At 34.7% G+C, this 26391-nt stretch overlaps 1 protein-coding gene across 1 annotated transcript in view; it reads left to right on the top strand.

The window, feature by feature from the left end:
- Positions 1-1549: 1549 nt before the first annotated feature.
- The window catches only part of LOC149299851 (protocadherin-17-like), a 78778-nt gene continuing 53936 nt past the window's right edge, over positions 1550-26391 (top strand). Inside the window, exons 1-3 of the mRNA XM_089485949.1 lie at positions 1550-4009; positions 24457-24515; positions 24626-24798. Of these exons, the coding sequence (XP_089342075.1) occupies positions 1550-4009; positions 24457-24515; positions 24626-24798 (2692 nt within the window). The remainder of the gene's footprint in view (positions 4010-24456; positions 24516-24625; positions 24799-26391) is intronic.

Genomic DNA, 26391 nt, shown 5'->3' on the forward strand with positions numbered 1-26391 from the left:
GGACTTTAACAAACACAAAAAAAGAGCTGAAGGGGGGAGAAAACAACACATCACCATTGATTTTTTGGAATCTCTTCCGTGGTTTTCTCATCGTGTGATTTATTATTTCAAAACAAGATCCCTGGCGTTTACATGCGTAAGCTGAAGAGAATTAATAATGCTCAGGACTGGTTGGATTGCTGTGCTTTGTAGCTTCTCTGCATCTCTCTTGCAAGGACGCTAGTGTAAGTAACACTGATTCAATCCTTGGTATCTTCAGAACTGGAAAAAAATATTTACATTTAGATATAGTTTTGGATCTGTACTGTGAGAGAATATAGAACACAAACAACTAGTTACGTTTACATCAAAGCATTTGATGATCTTCAATGCCTGAAGTTAAATGTCCTATTAACTATAAGCTCACCAGATGCTGAATGATTTCAATCCTTTGTATCGTCTATTGCTTTGCCTGTGAAGATAAGCAGAGAAAAAATATATACATTCCAGATATATTTACAAGCTAATCATTCAGGAGCACACAACACTGCTGATCCTGCTTTAATGTGGAGTCCGTAGGGACATTGTAGCTATTGATTGCATGTACACATCATGCACAGCAATCATTGTATATTTATACAGATGTATTAAAATGTGGATTTTCTGGATTTAAGTTTGTGTTGGATAAATCAGCTGAATGCTGAAGACTTTAGGGAGGAAGTGATAAGAAGGCAATGCTCATCGAAAAATGAAAACGGAGCAGTTGACAAAACCTAGCAATGAATGCAGCAACTGTTCTCTATTCAACTGTGATTCTTTTTTTTTCTATTTTATAATCTGTGCGCCCAGCCATGGTTTACCCGTTGATTTGTTCCAGACTGCAGACTGAAAACTGGAATTTAACTGAATACAATTGTCGGTTGTAAGCTGATGTGGCTACTGGCCTTACAGAAAGAGAGGAAGAGAGAAAGCCCAACTGTGAAATGACTGAATCCAATCTGTGATTTTAATACTTTGCAATTGATCATCAACTTTGATGGGTGCTTGCATTTTGGATTTTCTCCAGATAGCTTGCAAATCCCTGCATTATTTAATATTCATGAATTTCTGCTTGCAAATAAAGATAATGTGAAGGAAAATAAAAATTGACAGCTTTTAGGAGGACAGCTGGCAGACAATCTATGTTAGACATTCATATTCAAAAGCTATTTTCAAAGAATATGATGTGTTATGGGCACTTCTGAATCTTTTAAAAACGTTGTATGTTTCATAATTCAATTATGGACACAGTCAAAAATCTTAACATTCTTGATTGTTTAATATATGGACCTGTTTTTTTTTTACGTTTCACACTTTGCCTCCAAGTTGAACATGTAGACTAAGGCTTGTCTACTTTTCTAAGAGAAAGGATAATTTTCCATCTGTTTTCACAATGTTATTGAGAAAATGAAATTTTCAAGGAAACAGAAACCAGTGATCTAATATTGTGTTATTTTTTTCAACCGGGACATGACATAAATAAAAGGGAAGACAATAAAGTTAGCACATGTGTAAACAGATGGCCACTGGGATGTTCCTCTTCATCTGTTCCGTCTTTTCCCTTTGGGGTCTTGCCCTTTCTTTACGTACTTTAAATTATTCAATTTTAGAAGAGAGAGGGGCAAGGGCTGTCCTTGGCAATATTAATAATGATGGTAATCTGGAGTTGCCAGAAAAAGGAAAGAAGCCTAATTTTCGATTGTTGGAGAATTCTGCCCCGCAATTACTGGGTGTTGATCAGGATAGTGGGTTATTGTTCACAAAACAGAGGATTGACAGGGAAATGCTATGCAAGAAAAGTCCCAAATGCTTGATTTCTCTAGAAGTCTTTGTCAATGATAAAGAAATATGTATGGTTAAAGTAGAGATATTGGACATTAATGATAACTCGCCTAAATTCCCCTCTGAGCAGATAGATATTGAGATTTCAGAAAATGCATTGCCTGGAACACGATTTCCTCTGACAACAGCACAAGATCCAGATTTAGGAGATAATGGCTTGAAGACTTACATGATCATGCATGGTGATCATCGTTTGTTTTCCTTGGATATAAAATCCAGGAGTGATGGTACAAAGGTTCCTGAGCTAGTTATTGAGAAATCCCTGGACAGAGAAGAGCAATCTCATCACAGACTCATTTTGGTTGCTGTTGATGGTGGTAATCCTCCTAGATCAGCTACCCTGCTAATAAATGTAAAAGTTATTGATTCCAATGACAATAGCCCTGTTTTTGAATCCAAGTCTTATACCGTTGAAATTGAAGAAAACTCTCCATTAGGTAAAATTGTCATTGACCTCAATGCCTCTGATGCAGATGAAGGCACCAATGGGGATATTTTGTATTCATTCAGTGGTTATGCTTCTGATCGCATCTGGGAACTTTTCTCACTTGATTCCAAAAGTGGTATAATACAAGTAGAAGGTAATTTAGATTATGAAGAAAATGGACTCATTGAAATTGATGTCCAGGCTGAAGATCAAGGACCTAACCCAATACCTGTGCATTGCAAAGTAACGGTAAAAATTACTGACCAAAATGACAATGCCCCAACAATTAGTTTTGTATCAGTACGGCCAGGTGAAATTAGTGAGGCATCTCCTCCTGGTACAGTTATTGCATTAGTTAGGGTTACTGATAAGGACTCTGGAAAGAATGGTCAGTTGCATTGTCGGGTCATTGGCAATGAGCCATTCAAACTTGAAGATAATTATGACAATTTCTACACTGTTATAACCAGCAGGCCTCTTGATCGTGAAGTGCAAGATGAATACAATGTGACAATAATTGCCCAAGATAATGGCAGCCCTTCCTTAAATTCCACAAAATCCTTTATTGTGAAAATCATGGATGAAAATGATAACCTACCACGTTTCTTTAAATCTTTGTATGTGCTGCAGGTGTCTGCAAACAATATTCCTGGGGAGTATTTAGGCTCAGTTGTTGCTCATGATCCAGATTTAGGGCCAAATGGCACTGTTTCTTATTCAATCTTGCCATCGTATATTGATGGTGTTTCAGTCTACACTTATGTCTCTGTGCACCCTGCAAATGGGGCAATTTATGCACTAAGGACTTTTTATTATGAATTGACAAAATATTTTGAATTTAAATTGCTTGCAAAAGATTTAGGCTCCCCTCCTCTAGAAAGTAACACTACAGTGAGAGTGGCCATATTGGATGTTAACAATAATGCACCCATCATTGTACTGCCAACTTTGCAGAATGATACAGCAGAGATCCACGTCCCTAGAAATGCAGGAATGGGATACCTTGTCAGCACAATAAAAGCAATGGACATTGATTTTGGCGAAAGTGGCCGACTAACATACGAAATTCTACAAGGGAATGAAGAGCACTTCTTTGACCTGGACACGGTGACTGGCGAGATCAAAGTTCTAAATCCTTATTGGGAAGATATTTCTCCTGTAGAACTCATTGTCAAAGTGACAGATAATGGTAAACCATCACTTTCAACTATAGCAAAGCTAATTATCAAAATAAACACTGCTTGTCTTCCGGAAGGAGAGACAAGTTTGTCTGGAGAACACAAGGATTGGGATGTTTATTTGCCGGTTACTGTCACTTTAATCACAATTTCCATAGTATTGCTTGCTGCAATAGTATCAATAATTATTTTGTGTAAAAAGGAAACCAAAGAACTAACACCATATAACAATAAGTTTATAGAGCCTCCGTTTATGAAAGTAAAAAAGAAAAAACTAAACAAAAATGAGATTATGCTGGTGCAAAGCGAAGTAGAGGAAAGGAATGCAATGAATGTTGTAAGTGGCCCATCGCTTGCTATATCTCCAATGTATTTTGATTGTCAAACCAGCTTGCCCCTAAGTTCCTCCCACACTGAAGTGGTGTACTTGAAGCCTACATCAAATATGATGACTGTTCCTCAAGAAACTATTGGATGTCCCAGTTTTTCAGCACCGGTTAGAAATAAAGATGCAAATTCTTCAACACGGATATCAATATCGCAGGTAGGGTTTTCTTTTTTTATTATTTTATGCCTAACAACAATTGTGACAACAAATCTTTAAGCTTAGCACAAATGTTTATAAATGCTTTATTAATGAGATATCTCCATTTGGTTACTTTATGGTACCACGCACCCATCTTTTGCTAAGTGTTGCTAAGTGTTGCATATTTTATTTTAAACACACAATTTAACCTCAAGCTACCTGGCATTGGTGGCACAGCTACTAATTACCTACTGTTATTTTGCTAAGTCCACCTCTGTTGAGTAGCCAATCAGAATCAGGGGGGTGAATGGAAGCTTGAAATAGTTGTGGTATTAAAAGCATGTGAAAAACAGCTGTGTAAAAAAGATAATAATAATAATAAAATTTTTTTTTTAAAAAATTAAAATAAAATAATATATGTATATACTGTATATCCAGTATAACAAAACATGTTTATGTCAATATGGACATGTCTAAAACCCACCCTGACTTGAATTTATTAATGAGCTTCCTGATTTACATATCAGCTACTGAAACTGAAATAAACTGGAGTGAACTGATAAACATAACATTATGGTCTAAGTGAAAATGGAAGAATTCCTCTCACTTTACAAATGATCTGCTAATTATTATAAGCCACAAACCCACGCCCAGGAGAGATGGAAGTGATGCGAATAAAGAGGTATAAGGTGATTCTGTAATTGCCATGTAAATAATATGTGCATTGAGTACATATATAGAATGTCAGATAAATGATCCCACTGTACAGCCCTGCGGAATACAACGGCAATATATAAATCAATATGTAATAATAATAGTCTGTCAAGCCAAAACTGTATTTTTGTAATATTTTAAGAAATAAACAACGAAAGGCTTAATAAATAAAGTATTAAAGGTAAATAACTTATTTCATGTCCATAATTACTCATTGTACAAAACGCCTGAGTCTGCGTAACCAAATAATTAAAACAATATATTATTTGAATAGGAAGGAACAGTTACCTAAATATACATTTACTTAAGCATCCGGTAGCTGATTTTCGTGTCCTGCTGCTGTTACTGTTTCACAGGGGCATCCCATTCCTTGCTATAGTGAGATCAAACACCTACCTTACCGTTGTTAACGTCAGCCATTTACCGGGAAGTGTTCATAATTAATCCGAACTTTTTCTTTACATGAAAAACAGGATGTATAACATATCAAAACACAATATGCTTCTCTTTTGACAGAAACACAGTTCTCTCTAAAAATGTTAAACCCACCTGCATTTGTTAGCGAGACCCACATATTTATTTCAGTAAAAGGGAGAATAGTACTATGATTAGATTTTTGCGTAGGTGCCAAATTCATATATATTAAATACGTCATTGCATAAGAGTGAACATTGTTGGATCTGAACAGTCCTTGATCTGAAGTCAGTGTTGCTTTATCACAATGTAATATTACAGTACATAGGGTGAATTATCTAAGTGAATGTGTAAAACATCTGTCACTTGGTTTCTCAGTAACACAGTGTTTAATGCTTTAGTAGAAAAAAAGAAACATTCCAGGTTTACATAAAACAAAAGTTCGCCAATTAACACCCAGTAGACGAGGTAACGAAACATACCTGTGTAAGAACAATTTAAGTGAAAAGGCTAAGATGTTCATTTACTAAATAACGTCTTATAAATGACCGGTATTTAGGATGATTGGAAAAGCCTTCAACATCGCAATGTATGTTTAAACTAGGGCTGAAACAACGAATCGATAAACCAGGCCAGGGTAGGAGACTGGGTGCAGGGCAGAGTGGGGGTGGGGATGCAGGGCAGGGTGTGAGTGTGGGTGCAGGGCTGGGTGGGGGGGCAGGGCAGGAGACTGGGTGCAGGGCAGAGTGGGGGTGGGGGGATGCAGGGCAGGGTGTGAGTGTGGGTGCAGGGCAGAGTGTGGGGGCAGGGCAGAGTTGGAGACTGGGTGCAGGGGCACAGTGCAAAGTGCTGGGGCACAGTGCAAAGTGCCAGGGCTGGGTGCAAAGTGCTGGGTGCAAAGTGTTGGGTGCGGGGTGCAAAGTGCTGGGTGCAGGGTGCAAAGTGCGTGGTTTAGGTATTAAAACTAGTTTGATAAATATTGTGTTTGGGTTCTCGTAACAAAATAAGAATGTTAATGTAAATTTTAAGTTGTTTTTTTAACATCCAGTTCATTAAATTTTAAATAAACGAAAAGTTTGCATATTGTTTTTTTTTTTATCCGATTAATCGAAAAAATAATCGGCCAACTAACCGATTATTAAAATAATCGTTAGTTGCAGCCCTAGTTTAAACGCTATGGCATAGAATGTAGTTGACAACATGTAAACATTTGTTTATTCATTTATTGGACTGGAATTGTATTTAAAAAACAAAAAACAACAAAAAAAAAACGGTAATCTATTCTTCATGTGCATAAATGACATGATTTTATAATGAGAAGGTTTTTCTGTGGCTTGTGCAAGTTTAAAATTCTCATATTATTTCCTCAGCCCAAAAGAACAGTCTTTGCAATTGTTATGACAAGCGTGTGCTTTGATCCTTATTCTTTAATAAATTACTTTTAAGATGAGCAGATTTTTCTAGCCCCTCTGCCTTTCAAGTATCTGTTGTATATTTGCAATAGAGTTATATAGAAAAAAAGATTATATATATATATATATATATATAACAAAAATATTATAAATGTTGTTTTTGTATCTTGTATTGATCTAGAACTGAACTGAAACACAACTCATAGCACTTTTGCTGAGTATCTAAAAAGCAATCTGATTTCTCTGTGTATGAGCATTCTACCGACGATAGCATTCATGCTGAAAATTTATACAACCATTCATTGAAGATATTAACTGTCAACATTTTATATTACATCCCACATTTTTGCTTTCAGTAATGGGCCATTTCCTACAGGTGAAACCTACTTCATAGCTCAAGGAATGATATTTTTGTTACCTGTGCAGACCACGGAATAGAACGTTTCTTAACTACCTCTTAAGCCATTTGGCCGTATTTTTGTTAACCATATTTATGAAACTCCTTACAGCATTTCTTTAACTAAACATTTCTTGAACCAAACTTTCTTCAATCAGAATTATGTTATGGGAGTTTTTGCTACTGCATTTTAGATTTTCATATCATATGGACAAAACCTGATCCCATGTTTCAAAATATCTATACCTGTATTTGTACATAATATATCACTAGCTTTTGTTGCTGCTAGCTTCACTTCATAATAGATTTGTTTATATGATCAGTGCTATTCATATTTTTCTTATATTTTATCATACTACTAGATTAATATCACCTTCAAAACATGGCATATATATATATATATATATATATATATATCGTATTGGCTCGAATATAGGCCGCACTTTTTCCCCCCACTTTAAGTCTTTAAAGTGGGGGTCCGGGCAGGCAGCAGGGTTAGGTTACAGATGGACCCCACCTTTTTATTTTAAATAGCAGTCGTGCACTTGTATTTAATTTACTTTTTGGTAGGCAGGAAAGAAGTGTATCCTGTGTTTGTCCAAGCTTGTATAATGTTTATATTCATAGTTGTGCTTCAGGCTTGTTCATGTACAGCCGTCAACGTTAATCTTCGAACACAATGATTATTCATTGCATGTATTCAGCACTTATATATGTAATAAGATTCCATTCATATGTGTATTTTTGTGCCATACCTATTTCATTTGGCGTTCAATAATCTTATTTACTACATGTACAAGGCAACCGTTTATTCAGTTGAGGTGCTTGAGGACCACATATCTAGTAACCTGGAAGAAGTTTGTAGTGTGTCTGATGATCATTGTAATTTGTAATCCATTTGGATGGATCATTGCAGTCCTTCCCAGATGCCACACTATTAACCTTTTGCATGTCAATAATACGTAAACGGTTATAAAACTACAGACTCATTTACTTGTAATACTGTGTTAGAACTTAGAACCTGTATGTAAATCAATGGAAAGTACAAAAAGGGAGCTTATTTTCTGTAGGATTTATTGGTAAACATATCACTGAAAGAATATCTATTTCCTATGCTAGTTTGTTGTTCCGTGGCAACAATAGTTATTTTTGTTCTTTAAGGGATATAATAGAATGTTTGTTTCTAAGACAATATAATTAAGATGTAAAGACCTACAACATTTTCATTTGAGACTCAGTTCTTTGTTTCATTTATTATATTATTTCATTATATTAATCTCTTAAAAAAGTGGAATCTGCAGAATTCTGCAGAAAAAAACACTTCAACTCAGGAACTACCCTATAAATAATGAAAGGACAACCCCAATGAGTTTCTCCTGCAACAATGGCTCAACCGGTCCTTCAGAATGTGAAGTTAAATTAGTGAGATTTGCCAAAAGGCCTCTCACATTTAATGGCACATTATATAGAACTGACTTGTTGCAATGGACACAATTGCAGAATCCTTCAATACAAGAAATTCTAATATTTCTTACCCATCTGTCCTTTGTCAATATATAAAAGAACAATGCAACCTAAATTTTGATCATAAACCGTGTAACTGTACAAAAATAGTATTTAAAAAGAATGGCTGCTTAAAGGTCCTTATAAATATACATGTAGAGTCCTCTCAACGTACAAGTGACTCTGTTAGGTTTATGAACTCTCATTCTGTATGAACATCTTTGTATTTTGCTCAGTAATTCTAATTGTGCAGATTGTGTCTACCAAATAAAGTATGTTTAACGTATATACTCTGTGTATATGCTGTGACAGTTATAGAGGGAAAGTATTTAGGACTTCATGGTCTGTACCCAAATTCACAGGTTCACAGATAGTATGGGCCAGGATGAAGACTATGATTTCTGAATGAAATTATGATTTTCATATTTTATTGCCCTGAATTAGTAAGGGAGTCTGCTGTATGTAATTTTAGCCCACAACTTTTTAAAGAATTGGACTGTGTTTGGTATCTTACCGGACCGTGGTTTCTGCCCAACTTGCTTCTGGTTATTGCATAATACTAACAGCTCTTTCATTCTTGAGTTTCTGACAATTCATAAATAAAGCACATACTGTTGTAGCAGTCCTTGTATCAAAGAGTTTATGATTTGCCGTACTTCACATCTGATCAAATGCTAACAATGAATTATATATAAACCAAAAACTAATGAAAAAATAAAACCAAGGACCCATCATTCTTAATTAGAAGATGTCAGATCCCACATTTTCTCAGTAAACCACATGACTCGCCATTTTTCTTTTAGTTTAATGTCTAAAGTCCAGTGATTGAAGTGGACAAATTGCTTGATTTATTTAGTCCTGTATGTCATGATATATGAGACTCTGTTGGGTAAGAAACGCCATCAGGTTGCAGGCGAAGGAAGTGACTGTTTAGCAACAAAAATGAATCACTAACTCCACATGTCATTATAAATGTATGGGTCCTATTGACAAAAGTTAGGTTTGCAGTAAATCTACTTTTTACTTTTAAAGGTGCTGTCCCACCTACTGCTCTGAATTTTGATAATTAAGTGCACACTAATTATTGTGCCAAAATCTTGATAAATAAATGCAGCATTATAAACAGTATTCTAGTACTGTTGCATTCCCATACTCATGTCAAAAATAATGATTGAACCATGCCTAAATTTGTCTCATTCATAATTTCTAGGAAATTGTCATGTGGCAAAAGCATACATTGATAGACTATCACCATAGAAACTGGAGGAGTCTCATATAATTCTGCATTTTCTATGTGATTAAACCTTCAGAGGAAAAAATAAAATGACAGATCTGCTAAGCTGTTTTTCTTAACAGAGAGCTCAGTTATTGTTTAGTCTAGGTGGAACAGCACCAGCAAAAGTTTCTAGTGTCCTTCTAGTGGAGGCTAGCATGTTAATATCTACTGGGTCTCCTTATGGTAAATGCAGGTTATAATGAAATGCAAGAATATTGGGTTGGGGGTTCTGTTGTCTGATCATGTCTAGTAGAATATGAGAACCAACGGAGTGGTGCATCTCGATAGTTAAGGACAATCTTTCATGCAGTGTAAAAGTTATTAATGATGTTTTAATTTACTTTAAGAATGTAATGAAACATTAGAATACACAAAATATTCAACCAGAGTACTAACTAGATTTTATCTCACATTGTGTTCTTACCTGACTACTTTCAGCGGGTAAATGCAAGGTTGACCCTTAACACAATTTGCTAGATTCTTTAACTGAAGATCAAAAGCAACTATCATTTTTAATTCAGGTAATAGAATTTGCTCAGAAATTCTTAGGGCAATCGCATATGTACAATATCTATTTTCTGAGGTTATATTTCTCATTAAAGAAGACTAGATTCTGGCCCTTTCTACTAAATCCAATTCCAAAACTACATTATACATACAAAGAATTAAAAAATGTAGAAAAAAGCAATGATGCCATTGCAAAAGAAGTGTTCACTGAATCCTAATCGTCAACATTACCCATTGCATAAATAAATTGTACAACCACGTGGATTTGATCCACTCTGACGGCAAGGTATTGACGGAGAGTATTTGTCAAAGTGGCCCAGCATCTTTAAAATAAAGCAGCCCAGGGTACAATTGCCCTTTGCTCCCCCAGCTTGTCCTTTCCTAAACACAATACATATTAACCAATGATTAAAATAAATATACTGTATTTTACACAATGTTACATTATTATAAGAATATAGGTCTGTGTAGGGCTGGGCAATTGTAAAGTGAGCATGGTGAGAGCTACAGCCTAATAACCAAATGATATAATGAATACACATTGTGTATGTATTGGCTTTTTGAGCCTAGATGCCAAGTATTTGAAAACAGTCATTATCAAAACAAGAAGCAGTTTTCCTACAAAATTAATTGCAGGTGACATGCATTGTCCGATATTGATACGTACTTTTTTATTTGCAAATTGATAGTGGCACAGTGCTATTCCTATTATGTAATGTGCTTTGCAAAATATTGACTAATTCATTATCTTTTCAGCAATTTGACCGGTTTAAGTTTATATCCAAGTTGGTAGAAAATCAGAGGACATTATTGGCTATAAGCCATCGACACAAAGAGTATTGCTTATATCTTTCAAACGCAATCCTGCAAAAACCTTCTTCATTTTATCTTTAGTCGTTTTGCCAGGTTATACTTGTCGAACTTTATTGTAACTAAGGGCCAATGAAAGGGCTAATGAAAAAGCAATGACCATTTCTAGGTTAAATGGTCTCTGTCAATGACATTTCTATAACAATGAAATGGCATATATACATTTATGGAATATGTGGATTTTAATGCCGTGACCTGTTATTTCTCTTATATAACCATGAATGTATTTTGTACTAAAGGTGAGAAACAAATAAGGCCCTTCAACTGCTATTAAACAATAACTCACATAAGCATCTGTAGGTTACTCAACATGTAAAGCTTTATGGCAATTGAGGTCCACCAGTATCTGATGTTCTACCCCTGGTGCATATGCATTATTCCTCAAGAAATATCATTGACATTATCATTGAAAGTCCATATTGAGTGGTTTTTTTCATGCAAATGATTAGTATTCAGGTTCTATTGCAGTGTAAGTTTGAAGTTACAGCTGTAATCCGTACTCATTATACTGTGATCAAATACTATGTAGGTGTAGGTGTAGGCGTAGGTGATCAAATACTATGGTGAATTCCATCCAGCAGATATTTAAGATATGAGAATGCGACATTTAGTTCTAGATTGGGCCCCTTGCTGTCTATACTGTCCCATGGATATTATTACTTATTGTGTATGTCACCATTGTATCCACAGTGCTGTACAATGGATGTATTTGATAAGAATCTAAATAGTTACATCTTGAAATGTGGTTGGGCACATGAAATAAATACTTGCATTCAAATAAGCACAAGGTACCAGTTTTAAACAGAAACAAACTGCATACTTGTTAATAAATTACTAAAGTTATTATGGCAAGTGTTAACAGTGCCAAGACCAAAAGCATCAGGTATTCTTGGTTTCACCTAAGACATGGTACTCTATGAATCACAGGAGCAGAAGGAGCCTTATGAGCCTGACTGGGAAGAAATTTTGTATTTAAATTTAGCACATTAGTATTAAATAGTAACCATCTAATTAGCAATATTTATTTTATGAAAAACAAGCATAGGTGAAGCTGAATTTGTTGTGTTAGACATGTCTTTCTTCTGGTTAGACATACATCTCTTTATACTCTCATGGCCTACAAATTATACTTTGTAAAAATAATATATGTATATATGGAATCAGAATGAGAGCTATAGCATTTCAACCCAGTTTGCCTTTAAGCAAATTGGTAATATAAATATTACAGAAGTAGAAATAATTCTAGAAATGTAGACAATTAACCTATGTTATATTGTTATTTGTAACTCTTATTTAATTGCTCTTTTTTAAATATAATTACAAGATTATGTTTAGTATGTATGTATATATATAGATATATCTATATAGACATATATATATAGATATATATATATATATATATATTTAGATTTGTTACACTGGGTAGACTATGCTTCATTGCGTCATCTTCTCCATTCTTTCTCAATGGGTTTACTAATGAATGAATTTCATTTAAAGATAGAATACTAGTTAGCTGGAAGATTATTTTGAACTGTGTGTTCTAGATGTAATCTGAATGGTAACATTCTGTATGTAACTCATGTAAACATAAAAAGGTCAATCCCCTGTACAGATTATATTATGGTATATATATACAGTGTTTTAGTACAGTTGGAAGCTACACTAGAGAGGCTATTTCCCAGGACCACAGTGTCTGCCTTCTTTTCTATTGAGTGCTGTGATATAGTGCCATAATCTGGTTCTCCTTCTCATAGGTGGTGCCAGGTATAGTATACTGTGGAGGCCATACCAGCATGGTAATAAAACATAGAATCATGGAAAAATAGAACATCTTCATATTGTAAATTGGCCAAGTATGGAAATCAGAGATTTCCTTTGTAACTGCTTGAGCAGCAGTGTATCTGGAAGCCAAATTTTTCCCTGTTTTTAGGGAAAGGGTCTACTGCTCTTTATAAACCTTTTCTATATGAAGGTGCACAGTATTCTCACGTTCTGATTTTATTTTTATTTATTCTCTAGATAACAGTTGGGTTACACAAAGATCAGATTGTACATAAATTGGTTTGTGTGTGGGCTGGCCAAATCACCAGTCTGTATTGATCTGTCCAGACAGCAGATTTTCAGAACTCAGCATGTATATTTCAGCTTCCTCTCGAGGTGTCAGATCAGATTGCTTAGATGTTCTCACCACAAGCACAACAATCTGATTACTGCACAATCACATTAGGTATTTTTTGTCGCTGTACATTATGGAAACAAACTGATGAATTAAAGGTTGCCATCCAGCCAATATTTTACTTGCATCCTACGTTCAATTTGATTTTTCCGGAAAATCCTAAATTAAGATTTGTAAAACTGTCTGAATGCAGAACACCAAAAAATTAGGGGCCAATAATTCAAAAGTAAACATCATATTGGTCCAGTATGTTTTTTTTTCTTCAATTTGCTGTTAACTGCTTCAGTGCTGGACTGATTACTGTACAGTTATTGAAATGACTTTTAATTGTAACCTTTGCTTTCAAGTGCTCCATAACAAATTTACTGTATGATATACTATGTAATGAGCATATCATTTTCATGGTGCAGTGACTAATTCTAATTGATACTGTAGTTACTGATATTTATAGCAGTACTTTTGGAATATTTCCACATTGTTTTGTTGTATTCAAATGCTCTTACAGTTCATTTAGCCTCAAGTGTATCTCTGCTGAATATGATTGGTGTGTTAGCATATATTTATTTGGGAAAAAAGTGGGCAGCTAAACTGTGCAATTATGAGAAAAGGAATCATAACAATAAAGAACCATTTACGTTAACAAGCTTTGTGATCAAAGGTTTAATATCGGTTGGATAAATTAGGCCTAGATGTAACTAATCTGCATAAATATGCTTTTGTTTTGATTAGAGAAAGGGAATACATTAAGATCATTTAAATACTACTCATCATGACTTTTTAAAGTCCTCTAATAAATGCAATACTAAATGCTCAATATATTAGTTTGCTGAGGTGGGTAGTTTCATTAGAAATTATGAATGTCATAAAAACGTAGTTGTACACCCAACTTACTATCTTTTTTAAATACACTTTTTTTTCTTCTTGTTAGAAGAACGTGTATATTACATTTTAAGTATCTTAAACAAACATACACAAACGCATAAAAAATAACCAACTGCAGGAATATTTGTTATTTTTAACTCTAATTACTTTTCTTAACTCCCTCTGTACTTTTAATCTTTTTTTTCTTCTGCACTGTCACTTTGTGTCCTTACTTCCGCTTCCCTGTTTTTTTTTCCTGATATGTCTACAAAACCTGTCATCATATCCTTTGTCTTCAGTTCACCAGCCTTTTATTGTGTCCACTTCTGTCCTACTCCACGCACAGCTGTTTGGTCTCTTTTATGTTTCCTCTCACTCTCCTCAGACTTATTTCTCCCTCATCTTTTATTTGTTTCACTAGTCGCTTTCCCCACACCTCTCACATTTTTCCTTCTTTCTTAGCTTCAGCTTCGTAAAACTTGCCCATTGTTTATCTTAAGGGGAGCAGTAAGGTGTGCCACGGATTCCATTATATAATTTGAATTTACTCTTTATAGTCCTCATTGTGGGGATGAGCCTAGGGTGGGTGGTGCCTGGGTGCAGTATTCCTTGCTCTCCTCATAAAAAATACACTTATAGAGATGAACATACAAACATACTTACATGAAAACTTACTCTAACGCTATACATTGCACACATATTCCATACACCATACACTACGCCCCCAGTTGCTGATCTGCAACTGTGGGGCCAAGTAACATTGCATCACCTGGGTGTGTGCACCTGCATGGAGTAAAAATTATATAACTGGGTCTGTACGGTATAATCAGATCCTAGAAGGTCTTCCTCAGACATTCTGTCGGATGATGGCTACTAAATCGAACCAAACAAAACTGGGGTAGTTACTTAGAATATGGTTACTGCTCTCTACAAAACTGTTTCCCAAGAGCTATAGCTCAACTTTACACTTCTTAGCAATGTTAAACCATGTTGTGTTACTCAACTCTTGTGTTCTTCCCGATTTTCTTTTTTCCTTCTTAAGCTGAGTAAAAAAGATGGCCAAGACTAGACCAGTGTAGAATAATGCATCAAGAAACTGTTTCATATCAGAAACCTTTATGACTTACAAAAATGAACCATTGTGTCCTAATTAGATTTTTTTAATTAAAAGGAAAAACATTAAAAGAGCATTTAAAATACATGTTACTGTTTACTCTGTTTATCTGCTTTAAACAGCCTTTGTAGTGTTTTGAAGGCTGGTGCATTAAAAATCAATTACAAGTCTTCAAAGCTCCATCCAACTACTTCACTGCTCTATACATATTATCTTTTTTTCAAATATAAGTTTATTTAAAAATAATGACCGCTTCTTGAAATCCATTATTATTGTACCTTCTAGAAAAAAATCTATGCATCAGCTGGGACAACATCCTATTTTTTTCTTGTATTCTTCATTGTAATTGTTATTTAAGCAAGAGACTTAATCAATGTCGTTTCATAAAATATTTCTACCCAGATCATTGCCGATTTATGTATGCAATTTGTTGTAAGAACTATTCAATATCATTGAACTAAATTATTCCAAATTGTATTACATGGTGTCATAAGTGTGTTTTTAAGTGTTTATAACAACTCAGTTATACACATATTGATTTTTATATTGTTTCAGTGTACAGCATTGTACTTCTGATGTGTGTGGTAGGCAAACACATATCTTAATACATAAAGAACTGTTTTAACTCACGTAATTATACTAATTTATTTAGTGCTACTGAATACATTGTATGAATAATAGGTTTTAAACAGTATTGAGAGTGGAAAGTGGATACCAGTGTATTTAGATAATCCGAATGCCTGAAAACTTGATACCATCTTCGCAGTTTTGCATAACTTCTGTGTAATTTGATATGCAGATCTGATGATCATAAGGACAATTCTGCTTTGATGATCATGAACAAGATTAAATAGCTTTAGCAGTAAAGTGCCTTGTGTGTTCTTTGCTCATCTCTTAATCATTACAGTTGAGGAAATGACAAAACCCATAATGCAGGAAATTATGTTCCTGAAGAAATAATACCTTCATAATATTCTACTATTGTTATTTAAAAAAAAAAAACACTACCAATTTTGTTTAAATTCAGTAATAAATGATGATTTAAAATCATTTTGACTTGTATGTTCGGTATAAACTGTATCATATGTTTTCATTAGATATTGTTGAATTTTCCCCCAAACAATATACAATTTAGGAGCCAAGATGAGTGCCAGGGCTCACAGTCTGAGAAACAGGAGCACAAGCAGCAAATCAGTAGTAAGGAAGAAGGTTCAGTAGGGAATACCAGCAGTCTATACCTTTGGTATTAAAAGTAACAAAGCCAAAACCAAATCCACGACAGGTTGGACACCTGCCTAAAGGTCAGAAGGATGTAAAGCAGAGTAACTAAGGATCAAGAAGTTGCAGTCCAAAACAAGGTCAACAGCGGGCCGATGGTCAAACCAAGTTGCAGAAAAAAAAGAACTAGAATAAGCTACATTTATACCCACAGCTACAGGACATCTGATCACCTGGTGAGGTTGGCCCATTGAATGTATACATGGGGAAGATAAGCCCTTCAGCCCCTTCTCTAACAGACTGAACAATTGTTAAATCTGCTTTATAACCAGACCCGCTTTGCATCCATTGCTCTTCCCTGTGGTGCTAAGTATGTTTGAGTTGTGCGAGCACCAGGTTTGGTGGCAGCACCAAATACATGCATGGCTATGGATGGTCACTCACACACTTATCCACTAATTTACACTCTCTCACACTCTCTATCATGCTCTCTCTCTTTCTGTATGTGTGTATATCTATATATAATTCCCCTTTTCCTCAACTTTGGGGACTGGGAGTTTGAGGGTTTGGCACAGTATCTTAGCTGTTCCTAGCACTGCACTCTTCTGGACAGATTGTTCTGATATATATACAGATGTGTGAAAAAGTTCAGATGCAATTTTGCAAAACTAAGCTGTGCTGCCACGTTCATTTTAGAGAGAAGGGTCTTCCACCTGGCACTCCTTCTAAACAAACCATACTTGTTCAGTCTTTTTCTAATTGTACTGTAATGAATTTTAGCATTTAACATACTGACAGGCCTGTAGAGTCTGAGATGTAACTTTTGGGTTTTTCGCAATTTCTCTGAGCATTGCACAGTCTAACCTTGGGGTGAATTTGGTGGGACTTCCACTCCTGGGAAGATTGGCAACTGTCTTGAATGTTTTCTACTTTGGAATAATCTTTCTTATTGTAGATGGACTTTAAATTGTTTGGAAAGGTCCTTATTCCCTTCCCAGATTGATGGTCAACAGCAATTGCTTCTCTAAGATCATTGCTGATGTCTTTCATCCTTGGAATTGTGTTTTCACATCTGAATGCTCCAGACCAACAAACTGCTAAAACTGTGGCTTTTATAGAGGTAGTTACACCTCCTTATGATCAATCAATCAAGGGCATTTTATTAGCATCACATGTTAGCTACTTAGCATCTCAATTCCTATAGAAGGAGTAAGGGTGTACTAAGTTTTTCACATGTGGCTTCTCCATTTTGGCTTTATTTTTGTTGAATAAATCATGACAATATGTAATTTGTCATGTTTACCTGAGGTTGTATTTACTTAATTGTTAGACTTGCTAAGGAACAGATGATTGTTATTATGCCCTGATATGTATGTAAAACCATAGAATTCAATGATGGTGTACTTTCTTTTTCTCATGACTGAAATATATATATATATATATATATATATATAATATATATATATAATGTATATATTGAGTGCCAGAGCGGACTGGAGGTATGTATTTTAACTACAAGGAAAATAGGTGGGGGGCAAATGCATATGGGAATTGGAGTGTCTCTTTAAATGCTTGCATTCCAGTACACCAAGCAAAGCCATCATGAAGGAGGGAAATGAGCCACTGGGTTCAAATGTACAAGGTATTTGCGATATTGATAAACTATCAGTTTGAACATTATATAAAAAGTTTGCATTACATTAATGATTTTCAAGTTGTGAAAATTTTGCCTGGGGGAAAATACAAAATTTATGAAAATCTGTTAGTTTAGCAATCTAAGTATAATGCCTTTGGCGTGAATAAGACAACCAGTTCAGTAGAGGGAATTCCACTGATTCATCATCATAAATATCAGCTGTCAACCACCTATGGCTTTTTATATTAAAAATATAATTGGTAATTTCAGCAGTTTCTTGAATTTATTTTTAATTCTCATTTATCACCCATTACACAGTTAAACTTAAAGAAGACAGATTTTCGTTTTAGGCTATAATTATATGTTTGCTGTTTATCTACAGTGTTAGAATATGAATGGTTGCCTGTTGATATGAATAGTTGAAATCAATGGAAATTGATCAGTAAGTGAAATGCAAGTAGATTTTTTGATACTGAGTTTATAAATTAATATTAAGAATGGTTAGGGGTTATAAGGTCAAGGGAAAAATATTGAAAGGTGGCTGAAAATAGTATGTAAATGAGTGTAGGATAGCATGATGGATTTGGGGTAGGGAAAGTAAACCTTTAAAACTAAATTGTGATGTATTGATATTTCTGTTATATTTGTAATATTTACCAGTCCATTGTTGTTGCTTAAACTACCATGCTCATACCTTATTTTATAGAAGCTATTTTATCACATCAGGGTATGGCACTTCAGATCTAAATTCATTTTAATTGTTCATGCATTTATTTTTACACTAGATTCAACAAATGGGTTTTAAATCATAATCTTTGCGGATCATTTACTTGATGAGAAATAGCATGACATGAAATGGACTGTCATTTAAAGCATTCAACAAAATATTCACTAAGCTTAGAAGCTACAGTGAGCAATTCAACCAGACATGCTGTACTAGATGTGCTGCTTATCGACAAAGAATAACTTTCCCAAGCTCTTAAACTGTATAAAATATGTAGTTAAACAAACTAGATTTTTTTTTATCAGAGAAAGCTACATTTACCATCTACTAAAACCAAAGAGTGAACCTTTTATGCTGTTAAAGAGCTTTTTAATTTTTAATATGTGATTATGCACAGCGTGAACACAAGTTTCTGTGGATAAGACACAAGTTGTTCATAAAAGCAGTACCGTTATAAGCTTTTCAGATATTTCCTGCTTGAAGAGATATTTTATTTCTATGTTGACACCTTCTGCCAAAAACATATCTTTCTTTTGCAGTAAAGCAACATTGTTATGGCATTTAATTATTATTATATTGAAATATTTGATCATGTTTTACTTTTCAGTCCTATTAAAAACAAGGAGTGCACAATGCTGCCCTATAATGATATTATATGAATGCTAAATTAGGTGTTGCCTAGAACCTTAACCATTAGGGAGTATTTACATACCAGGACTGAACAACCCTACAATAATGCATTTCTTAAAAGACTACTCTTCGAGTTAACAATGTACTCTACAGGGTAATTTCGGTATTCTTGCAATAGCAGTTTACAGGGGTTGGTCCTTTATAATCCATAGTGAAATCAGAGATTTTAAGATATCAAATCTTCTGCAAACTCCTAGATTAGTTAACAAATTTCATGGACTCATTTTAGAAAGCTGCATTTGTGTGACTGTGACACACGGTTAATACCCATGAATACTGTCAGTTAACATTAATACATTATCTTCATTCAAAGTCATTACTTATATCTCACTCAAACTCAATTTTACTCTATGCAATCCTAAATAGGATAAATTTTGCACTAAAATACAAAGTGGTAGAGTTGTATATTAAACAACAGAACTTCAGTGTCCTGCATTTTTTGTTGATGCTCTTAACACCACCATATAGTTTTGGCCAATGGCCTTCTTTTATCGGTTTCCTTTGTGTCTGAACTTGCCTCAGTTAATTAGCATCTAAAACTGCAGCTGAGCTTGTCTTACCTGCAATGGATTTATCAGTTATACCAATTTTATTTTCAGACAGAATCTACCTTTTATTTAATTTAGATTCATCTATACAAGTGACCAATATGGCCACTCTGCCTTTTGCCGTTTTGTTTTCTTAAACAGCCAATAAAAAATGTGCGCATCTTGCTTTCTAAATTTAGAGATTAGTGGTGACACTGTAAAAAAAACTCAAATCCATTAAATAGTCCTCATTCTGTCAGGTCTTCAGAAAACAGCTTTATGTTTTTTGTTCCTGTTTGTGATTTAATAAGCCACATGTAATAGGATATTACATATCATTCCAGTTGGCTAATTCTTGTAAACATGATCTCTGGTTAGTAGTGTTAAGGTAATGCCAGCAGGGTGGAGGATGAAGATAAAAGGTGCACTAAAGCGTTTCAAATTTAATCATTGAGTTTCAGTGCACCCATCTGCTCACTGGAAATATAATTGAGGATTCAATTCATTGACCTTTTGGTGTCATTAGAGCTTTTCTAAACACTGTGAAACACTCTAACAGAGTTGCTAATGAAGTTTATTTGACAAATAACTTTATAACATTCTTAGATTTGGATAATCAAGTTCTTCTAAGTTTTTATGTCCTATTAGTGATAGTATAGGTGCTTGGTAAATGTTTATTTCAGTAGTTCTTATAATAATCAATGATACATTGTACACTCTTATAATAAGCCGCACATAAAAGTAAGAGCGAGTAAGCTGGGATTATTTTTAACATTGAAAAACACGTACAACTGGAATTACATTTTTATCATAACTCTTTCAACTACAAGGAAGTACGAAGCCCTTTTAAAACACCAAAACAGCAATAAAGCAATATGAGATGAACATTTTAGGAAATACTCGTACAATGTTTTTTTTGTGAATAACCAAATAAAAACAATCATCAGTTTAGAAATTTTGTCTGCTAGCCAACCATATTTGCTCAGTGCAGATGTTCTTTTACACAGGTGGAACTCTTCAGACAAATCCCCAAGTGTTTTTCCAATGTGTGACATTTTAAATTACAGGGTTGAGATAAGTGAGTGAGATTTAATGCACTCTCACTGATGCTATGCTGATTTGTTTTCTGAAACTCAAACAGCTAAATAGTGTTGCTTTGGACTAGTATCTTAAAATTCTTGTAATCTCGTTTTCAGATTTTATCAAACCAATTAGGTTATATAAAAAAAAAAGTAACAAGATTTTGTATTGTTATATGTGTTGTGTAACGTGGTGCACCACAAGCTAATTCATATCGGGTAATTGCAGTGAATGCACCCGTTAAGAATCCATAGTGAGGACCAAAACACCTATGGACCACACTGGCAAGAGACCTTGAAAAAGCATCTGGATGGCTTCAGTTGGTTGCCAATTAGACACCATTGTTCTGCATTACTTATAGGATATTATTTATAAGAACATATATTAAAGAAACTAGCAAATTGTACCAATGTAGTGCTGTTTAAGGACTAGGTTGGGAGTTTACATGAATGCTTGGATACGTTTTTCCATCACCAAAGTTTCTTGTGCATCATACTAACATACCCTTTATGGGTGCACAACTCCCAGGGCTATAAAAAGGCCACATACTCAAAATTTACATAATTGAAGTAATAATGTGGACAACTTGTATACGGGCACATAGGATGACATATTACTAGTATACCCAGGCTTTCCTTTTGTAATTTGTTTATTATAATATTTTCATGTTTTCATTGCTATTCTCATATAACAATTAGATATGTGTAAGGCATATTTGAGATGCCTATTTTTAATGTTATTGCCTAATATTTGAATGTATGTTCCATTGTTTTCAGGCTTTCATATACATTTTATTGGAACAAAAACACCTATGCAAACAATAGAATGAACCTCATTGTGAGCTATTTTATTAAACATTAACATGGCTTATTTTTTTTTTAGGTGAGCAGTGTTTACAATGATGTTCAACTCATCTGCAATGTTTTCCTTTAAATCTATCTTCTTAGTTTGGTTAATCTTCACCTATATACTATCTTTATAAAAGCACCACTCATAAACATGGACCCTTGAGAAATGGTTATGATAATGCCTGGACTGGCCATGTGGTAAACTGGGCAAATGCCAGGTGCACTAGTGGCCTAGGGTGACATCAGGCAGATGTGGTCCTTCAGCATGAGAACACTGACTGGATACACCATACATAAACCTTCTGCCTTGTTTCTTTCTAGTGCCAGTACATCAAAGTTAGGTTAAAGAAACATCTTATCTCACTGCAACTGACATGATATAGTATGGCCTTATTTAGCCTGGCTCCATATAAAGTTGTCTGAGAAATGTTAGTTTTCTATATACATCTCCCATGTTTATTTAGTGTATGGTCCAGACACCAATGTCACAGGATCAAAACATTGATGTTAATGCAATTATAAACTTTGACTTTCCAGTGCTGTTTTTGATAAGAATCTAAAGGTCATGGTATAATAAAAGTAAATCTGGAATGCAATATTGCTTCCTCATATTAGCTGTCACTCATCAGGCCTGATCATATTTCTACAAGTTATGCTATTCATAGATATGATTAAGTTTTACCACAATCATATACAACGTCAGTTGATTTGCTACATCCACCAGTTTTGGTTATATTCAGATAATACCTTGGTGCAGATCTTTGTCTTACACAAACATGATTGATCTCTGTAATGTCCAATTAGTTGTGTTTGTGCTTACTACATTTTCCAAAATAGTATGTTAAAGGGTCTGTTCCATCTACTGCTAAATTTAACAGTCTGTAACCAAATGTTGTTGGAACTATTGTTCTTATCACTGTTTAGATTCCCAAACCCTTTCCTAAAATAATTATTTAATCCTGTAAAATGTTGCCTTATTTATAAATTTATAAACTGTCAGAGAAAGCTTAATTGTCACTTGATACGTTGTTGCAAAATCAGAGCAACACCTATAATTTGCTATTGATATTTACTATGGATATTTACTTTAAACATAAACATAACTCATTTATTTTAGCTATCCCAAATCTGTTTCTTCCCTCCATTTAGTGAGCAAATGAAAGGGGAAAATGTTGGTTTTACTTGAAAATACGTGAGTCAATCAGATAAGTTCATAATAAAATGTTTCAGCTGTTGATGGGTGAAGGCAATCAAGCAAAATATATAAGAATCTACCCTTCCCAATCTCCTAATGCCTTACAAACAAAGTAATTACATGTTTATTACCGATCACCTTTCCGATGAAAGAAGACCACCAGCAAAATTAACACAGGGTGGGGGGGAGTGCAATTTTTTATATTAGCCTTTTATGTAAACACTTGCCTTGCAACATTACCTTAGGCTTTCTGCTTCATTAATTAAGTGCTCTCTCTCTCCCCCCCGACGTGCTTAAGTGTTTTACGGAAAAAAAAAAAAGCATGGTGTGAAAAGAAATGATGCATGGAACCATGAGTACCCTGTCATAGCTTCAGCACTACAGCAGAAAACACACCCTTTAAATGCCAAAGTGTTGAGCAATAAGTTGTATTGCAATCTATTCCAAGAGCATTTGGCACTCACACGTGCGTATTTTTGTTCTGGTTCTCTTCCTTCTGCAATTAAACTGCATTTTGCCTCTTAAAACCAAAGGGATTTCGCTTCTAATTGGCAGGATCCTGACTATATATCATTTGCAGACTTGTAAACATACTTTATTTTAGGAAGTAGTACTCCCACTATAAAAGCAACTACTAAATAACTGTTTGCACTATATAACCATGATCATTAATATAATTGTTTCCATGCACCAGTATTTCACAGGAACACCTATTAATATGGATGAGACTTTATTATGAAAATGAAATTATCCATATGTAGAGGGATCGCTTTTGCTCAAATAATAAACAAAAAATAATAAAAAATATAAAATCGAGATTGTAAAATATCTCTTAATTTTTTATACTGATTTGGTTTGTTTCCCAATTTTACATTATAATAACGAGAAATAGCAAGAACGGCGCCAAAAATCTTAGGAGATGAAGTACTGATATTAATAAAAATGTGCAACATTAAATAATTGACTTTGTTATTCAGCAATCAGGTAATGTTTTTCTGTTCACTCAAACATTCAATTATAATAACCAAGTAATGAAAACACATAAACAACATTTTTTTTTCCATGTCTAATGGTGGAAAGTGGCCTAATGTTTATTTTAACAGGTAATTTGTGCCGTAGAGTAATTTAATTGTCCCAAACGTATGTCTGTGTTCCAGAATTTTTCAATTTAATTAAAATGTACAAATTTGTAGATGAATAGAATATCAGGATCATTAATCATTTATATATTAGGAACTCTTACTGCTCGGTAGGATATTTGTCCAGTGAGCAGTAATATATTACATTTTTTTCTCTTTTGCAGACAGACAATTTCCCCACTGAGCCCAATTACATGGGCAGTAGACAGCAGTTTGTTCAAAGGTAAGGTGCTTTAAATAATATTTTATACATTATCATCTATATTGTGCAGTAGCAGATAATATTTTCGAATAGATGGCCTCTTAAATTGTTTTTCTTTCCTGTTGTAACAGTAGCTCAACATTTAAGGACCCAGAACGAGCCAGCTTAAGGGACAGTGGCCACGGAGATAGTGATCAAGCCGATAGTGATCAAGATACCAACAAAGGTTCTTGCTGTGATATGTCTGTAAGGGAAGCTCTTAAAATGAAAACAACTTCTGCTAAATGCCAGTCACTCGATCAAGGTGAGCAACATCTGGGATATGAAGTAAATGAGTAGGCATCACAGTAGATTATTCTTATGTTTGCCTTTTAGGCGTTGCGTTTCAGGGATGCTACTTAATACATTTAAAAAATACACACATCAATTGGCTAGCAGCAAATGTTCAATATCTTTTTAGCATAAACATGAAATAAATGTTCAATCCTCCAGTGCAGGCCAAGGAATAAAAAAGTAAAATCAAATAAAACAAATCAATATCAGCAAGGAATTGTTTAGGCCTGATTATGTCACTAGAGTATTCTATAACCTCAGGACTGTTTTTAAGTATTAATAGACTCGTAGCAACTGCACCTCCAGGGCTCCTCACAGTAATCGATTCTAAGCCATATTTGTTTTCACTGTATAGGTTGGCAACTATGAAACTAAAGTAAACTGGATACTCTTTTATTTATTGTGTATTTTCCTGACCAAGACTTCACTCTGTGCTTTTAGAAGTTTTGAATATTCCTGAAAGGGAAGCATTTGCTAAAAACACCCGTACAATCATTTGGTTATGCAAATGTCAAAACAGTAAATGTATCTTTTGTTTGTATTTTTCATGAGTTAACTCTTCTGCACAAAATGTGCACCCACAGTGCACATGCTCTACATAATGTGTTCACACAAAAAAAGGCAACTGTAACCACACATGTTTTTTTAATTATTAAAAATATTATTTATTATTAAAAATATGATGTAAAAATAGCAACTAGGTCAAAGAAATTAGGATTGTCTAATGCTGATCATGCTTATCATGACCCATTTCCAGCCTTTTGTGTGTTTCATGGTCTTAACATTATCGTGTCTAACTATAATCTTTTTATTTTTTAAAGAGCGTAGTATTATGCATCTTGATGTGAGTTAGTATGTTTTTCAGTGTGGATGTGAGTAGGCGTGTGCAGGGTCATCTTTAAACATAATGGGACTTTTGGTAGGCTTCTCCTATTATCAACCCAACCCAATCTTAATTGAGTTTGAGGAAGATGTGCAACTGGAACCTCCTCAGTCTGCGTGCCACCTATGATATCATATCCTGGTGCTTTCTGACAGTAGATGCTGTGCAGGACTTTGTGAGGAAGCACCTGTGGACTTTACCTCTAGACTATGGTGGCTGTTTAGGGGGCACAAAGGAATGCTGCTGTGGGTCCCTAAGGTATGCCTGGGCCCCTAAGGTATGCCTGGGCCTAGGGCAGCTTTCTCTCTTATGATCACCCCATCTGAGGTGTGTGGGGTAATCAGCAGGGGTGTTTGATAGTGTGGCTAACAGCATGCCTCTATATGTTACTGAATGGGAATGTGTGGTTCATTGTATGATAAATCACAGGCATGTGGCAACATGCTACACTTTTACAATATGTGGCTGCACACTAAAGGTAGGTGAGCAAACAATGTTCCAAAAAGGTAGTGGTATATTGGTCTGTTTTGTTAATATACAGTCTATTACCAAGCACTGTCTAGCTGCCAAATTGTCTCCTCTATGTCAGGTAGATTCGGGCAACCCAATATCCTTAGCTGTTGGAGTTGGCAGAGGGACACTCTTGGCCATTGATTTTGCCAAATAAATTTGTTCATATGT

Source organism: Sceloporus occidentalis, unplaced genomic scaffold, assembly GCF_023333645.1.
Source record: "Sceloporus occidentalis isolate IW3139 unplaced genomic scaffold, rSceOcc1.0.p SCAF_27, whole genome shotgun sequence".
In the NCBI taxonomy this organism is placed as follows: domain Eukaryota; kingdom Metazoa; phylum Chordata; class Lepidosauria; order Squamata; family Phrynosomatidae; genus Sceloporus; species Sceloporus occidentalis.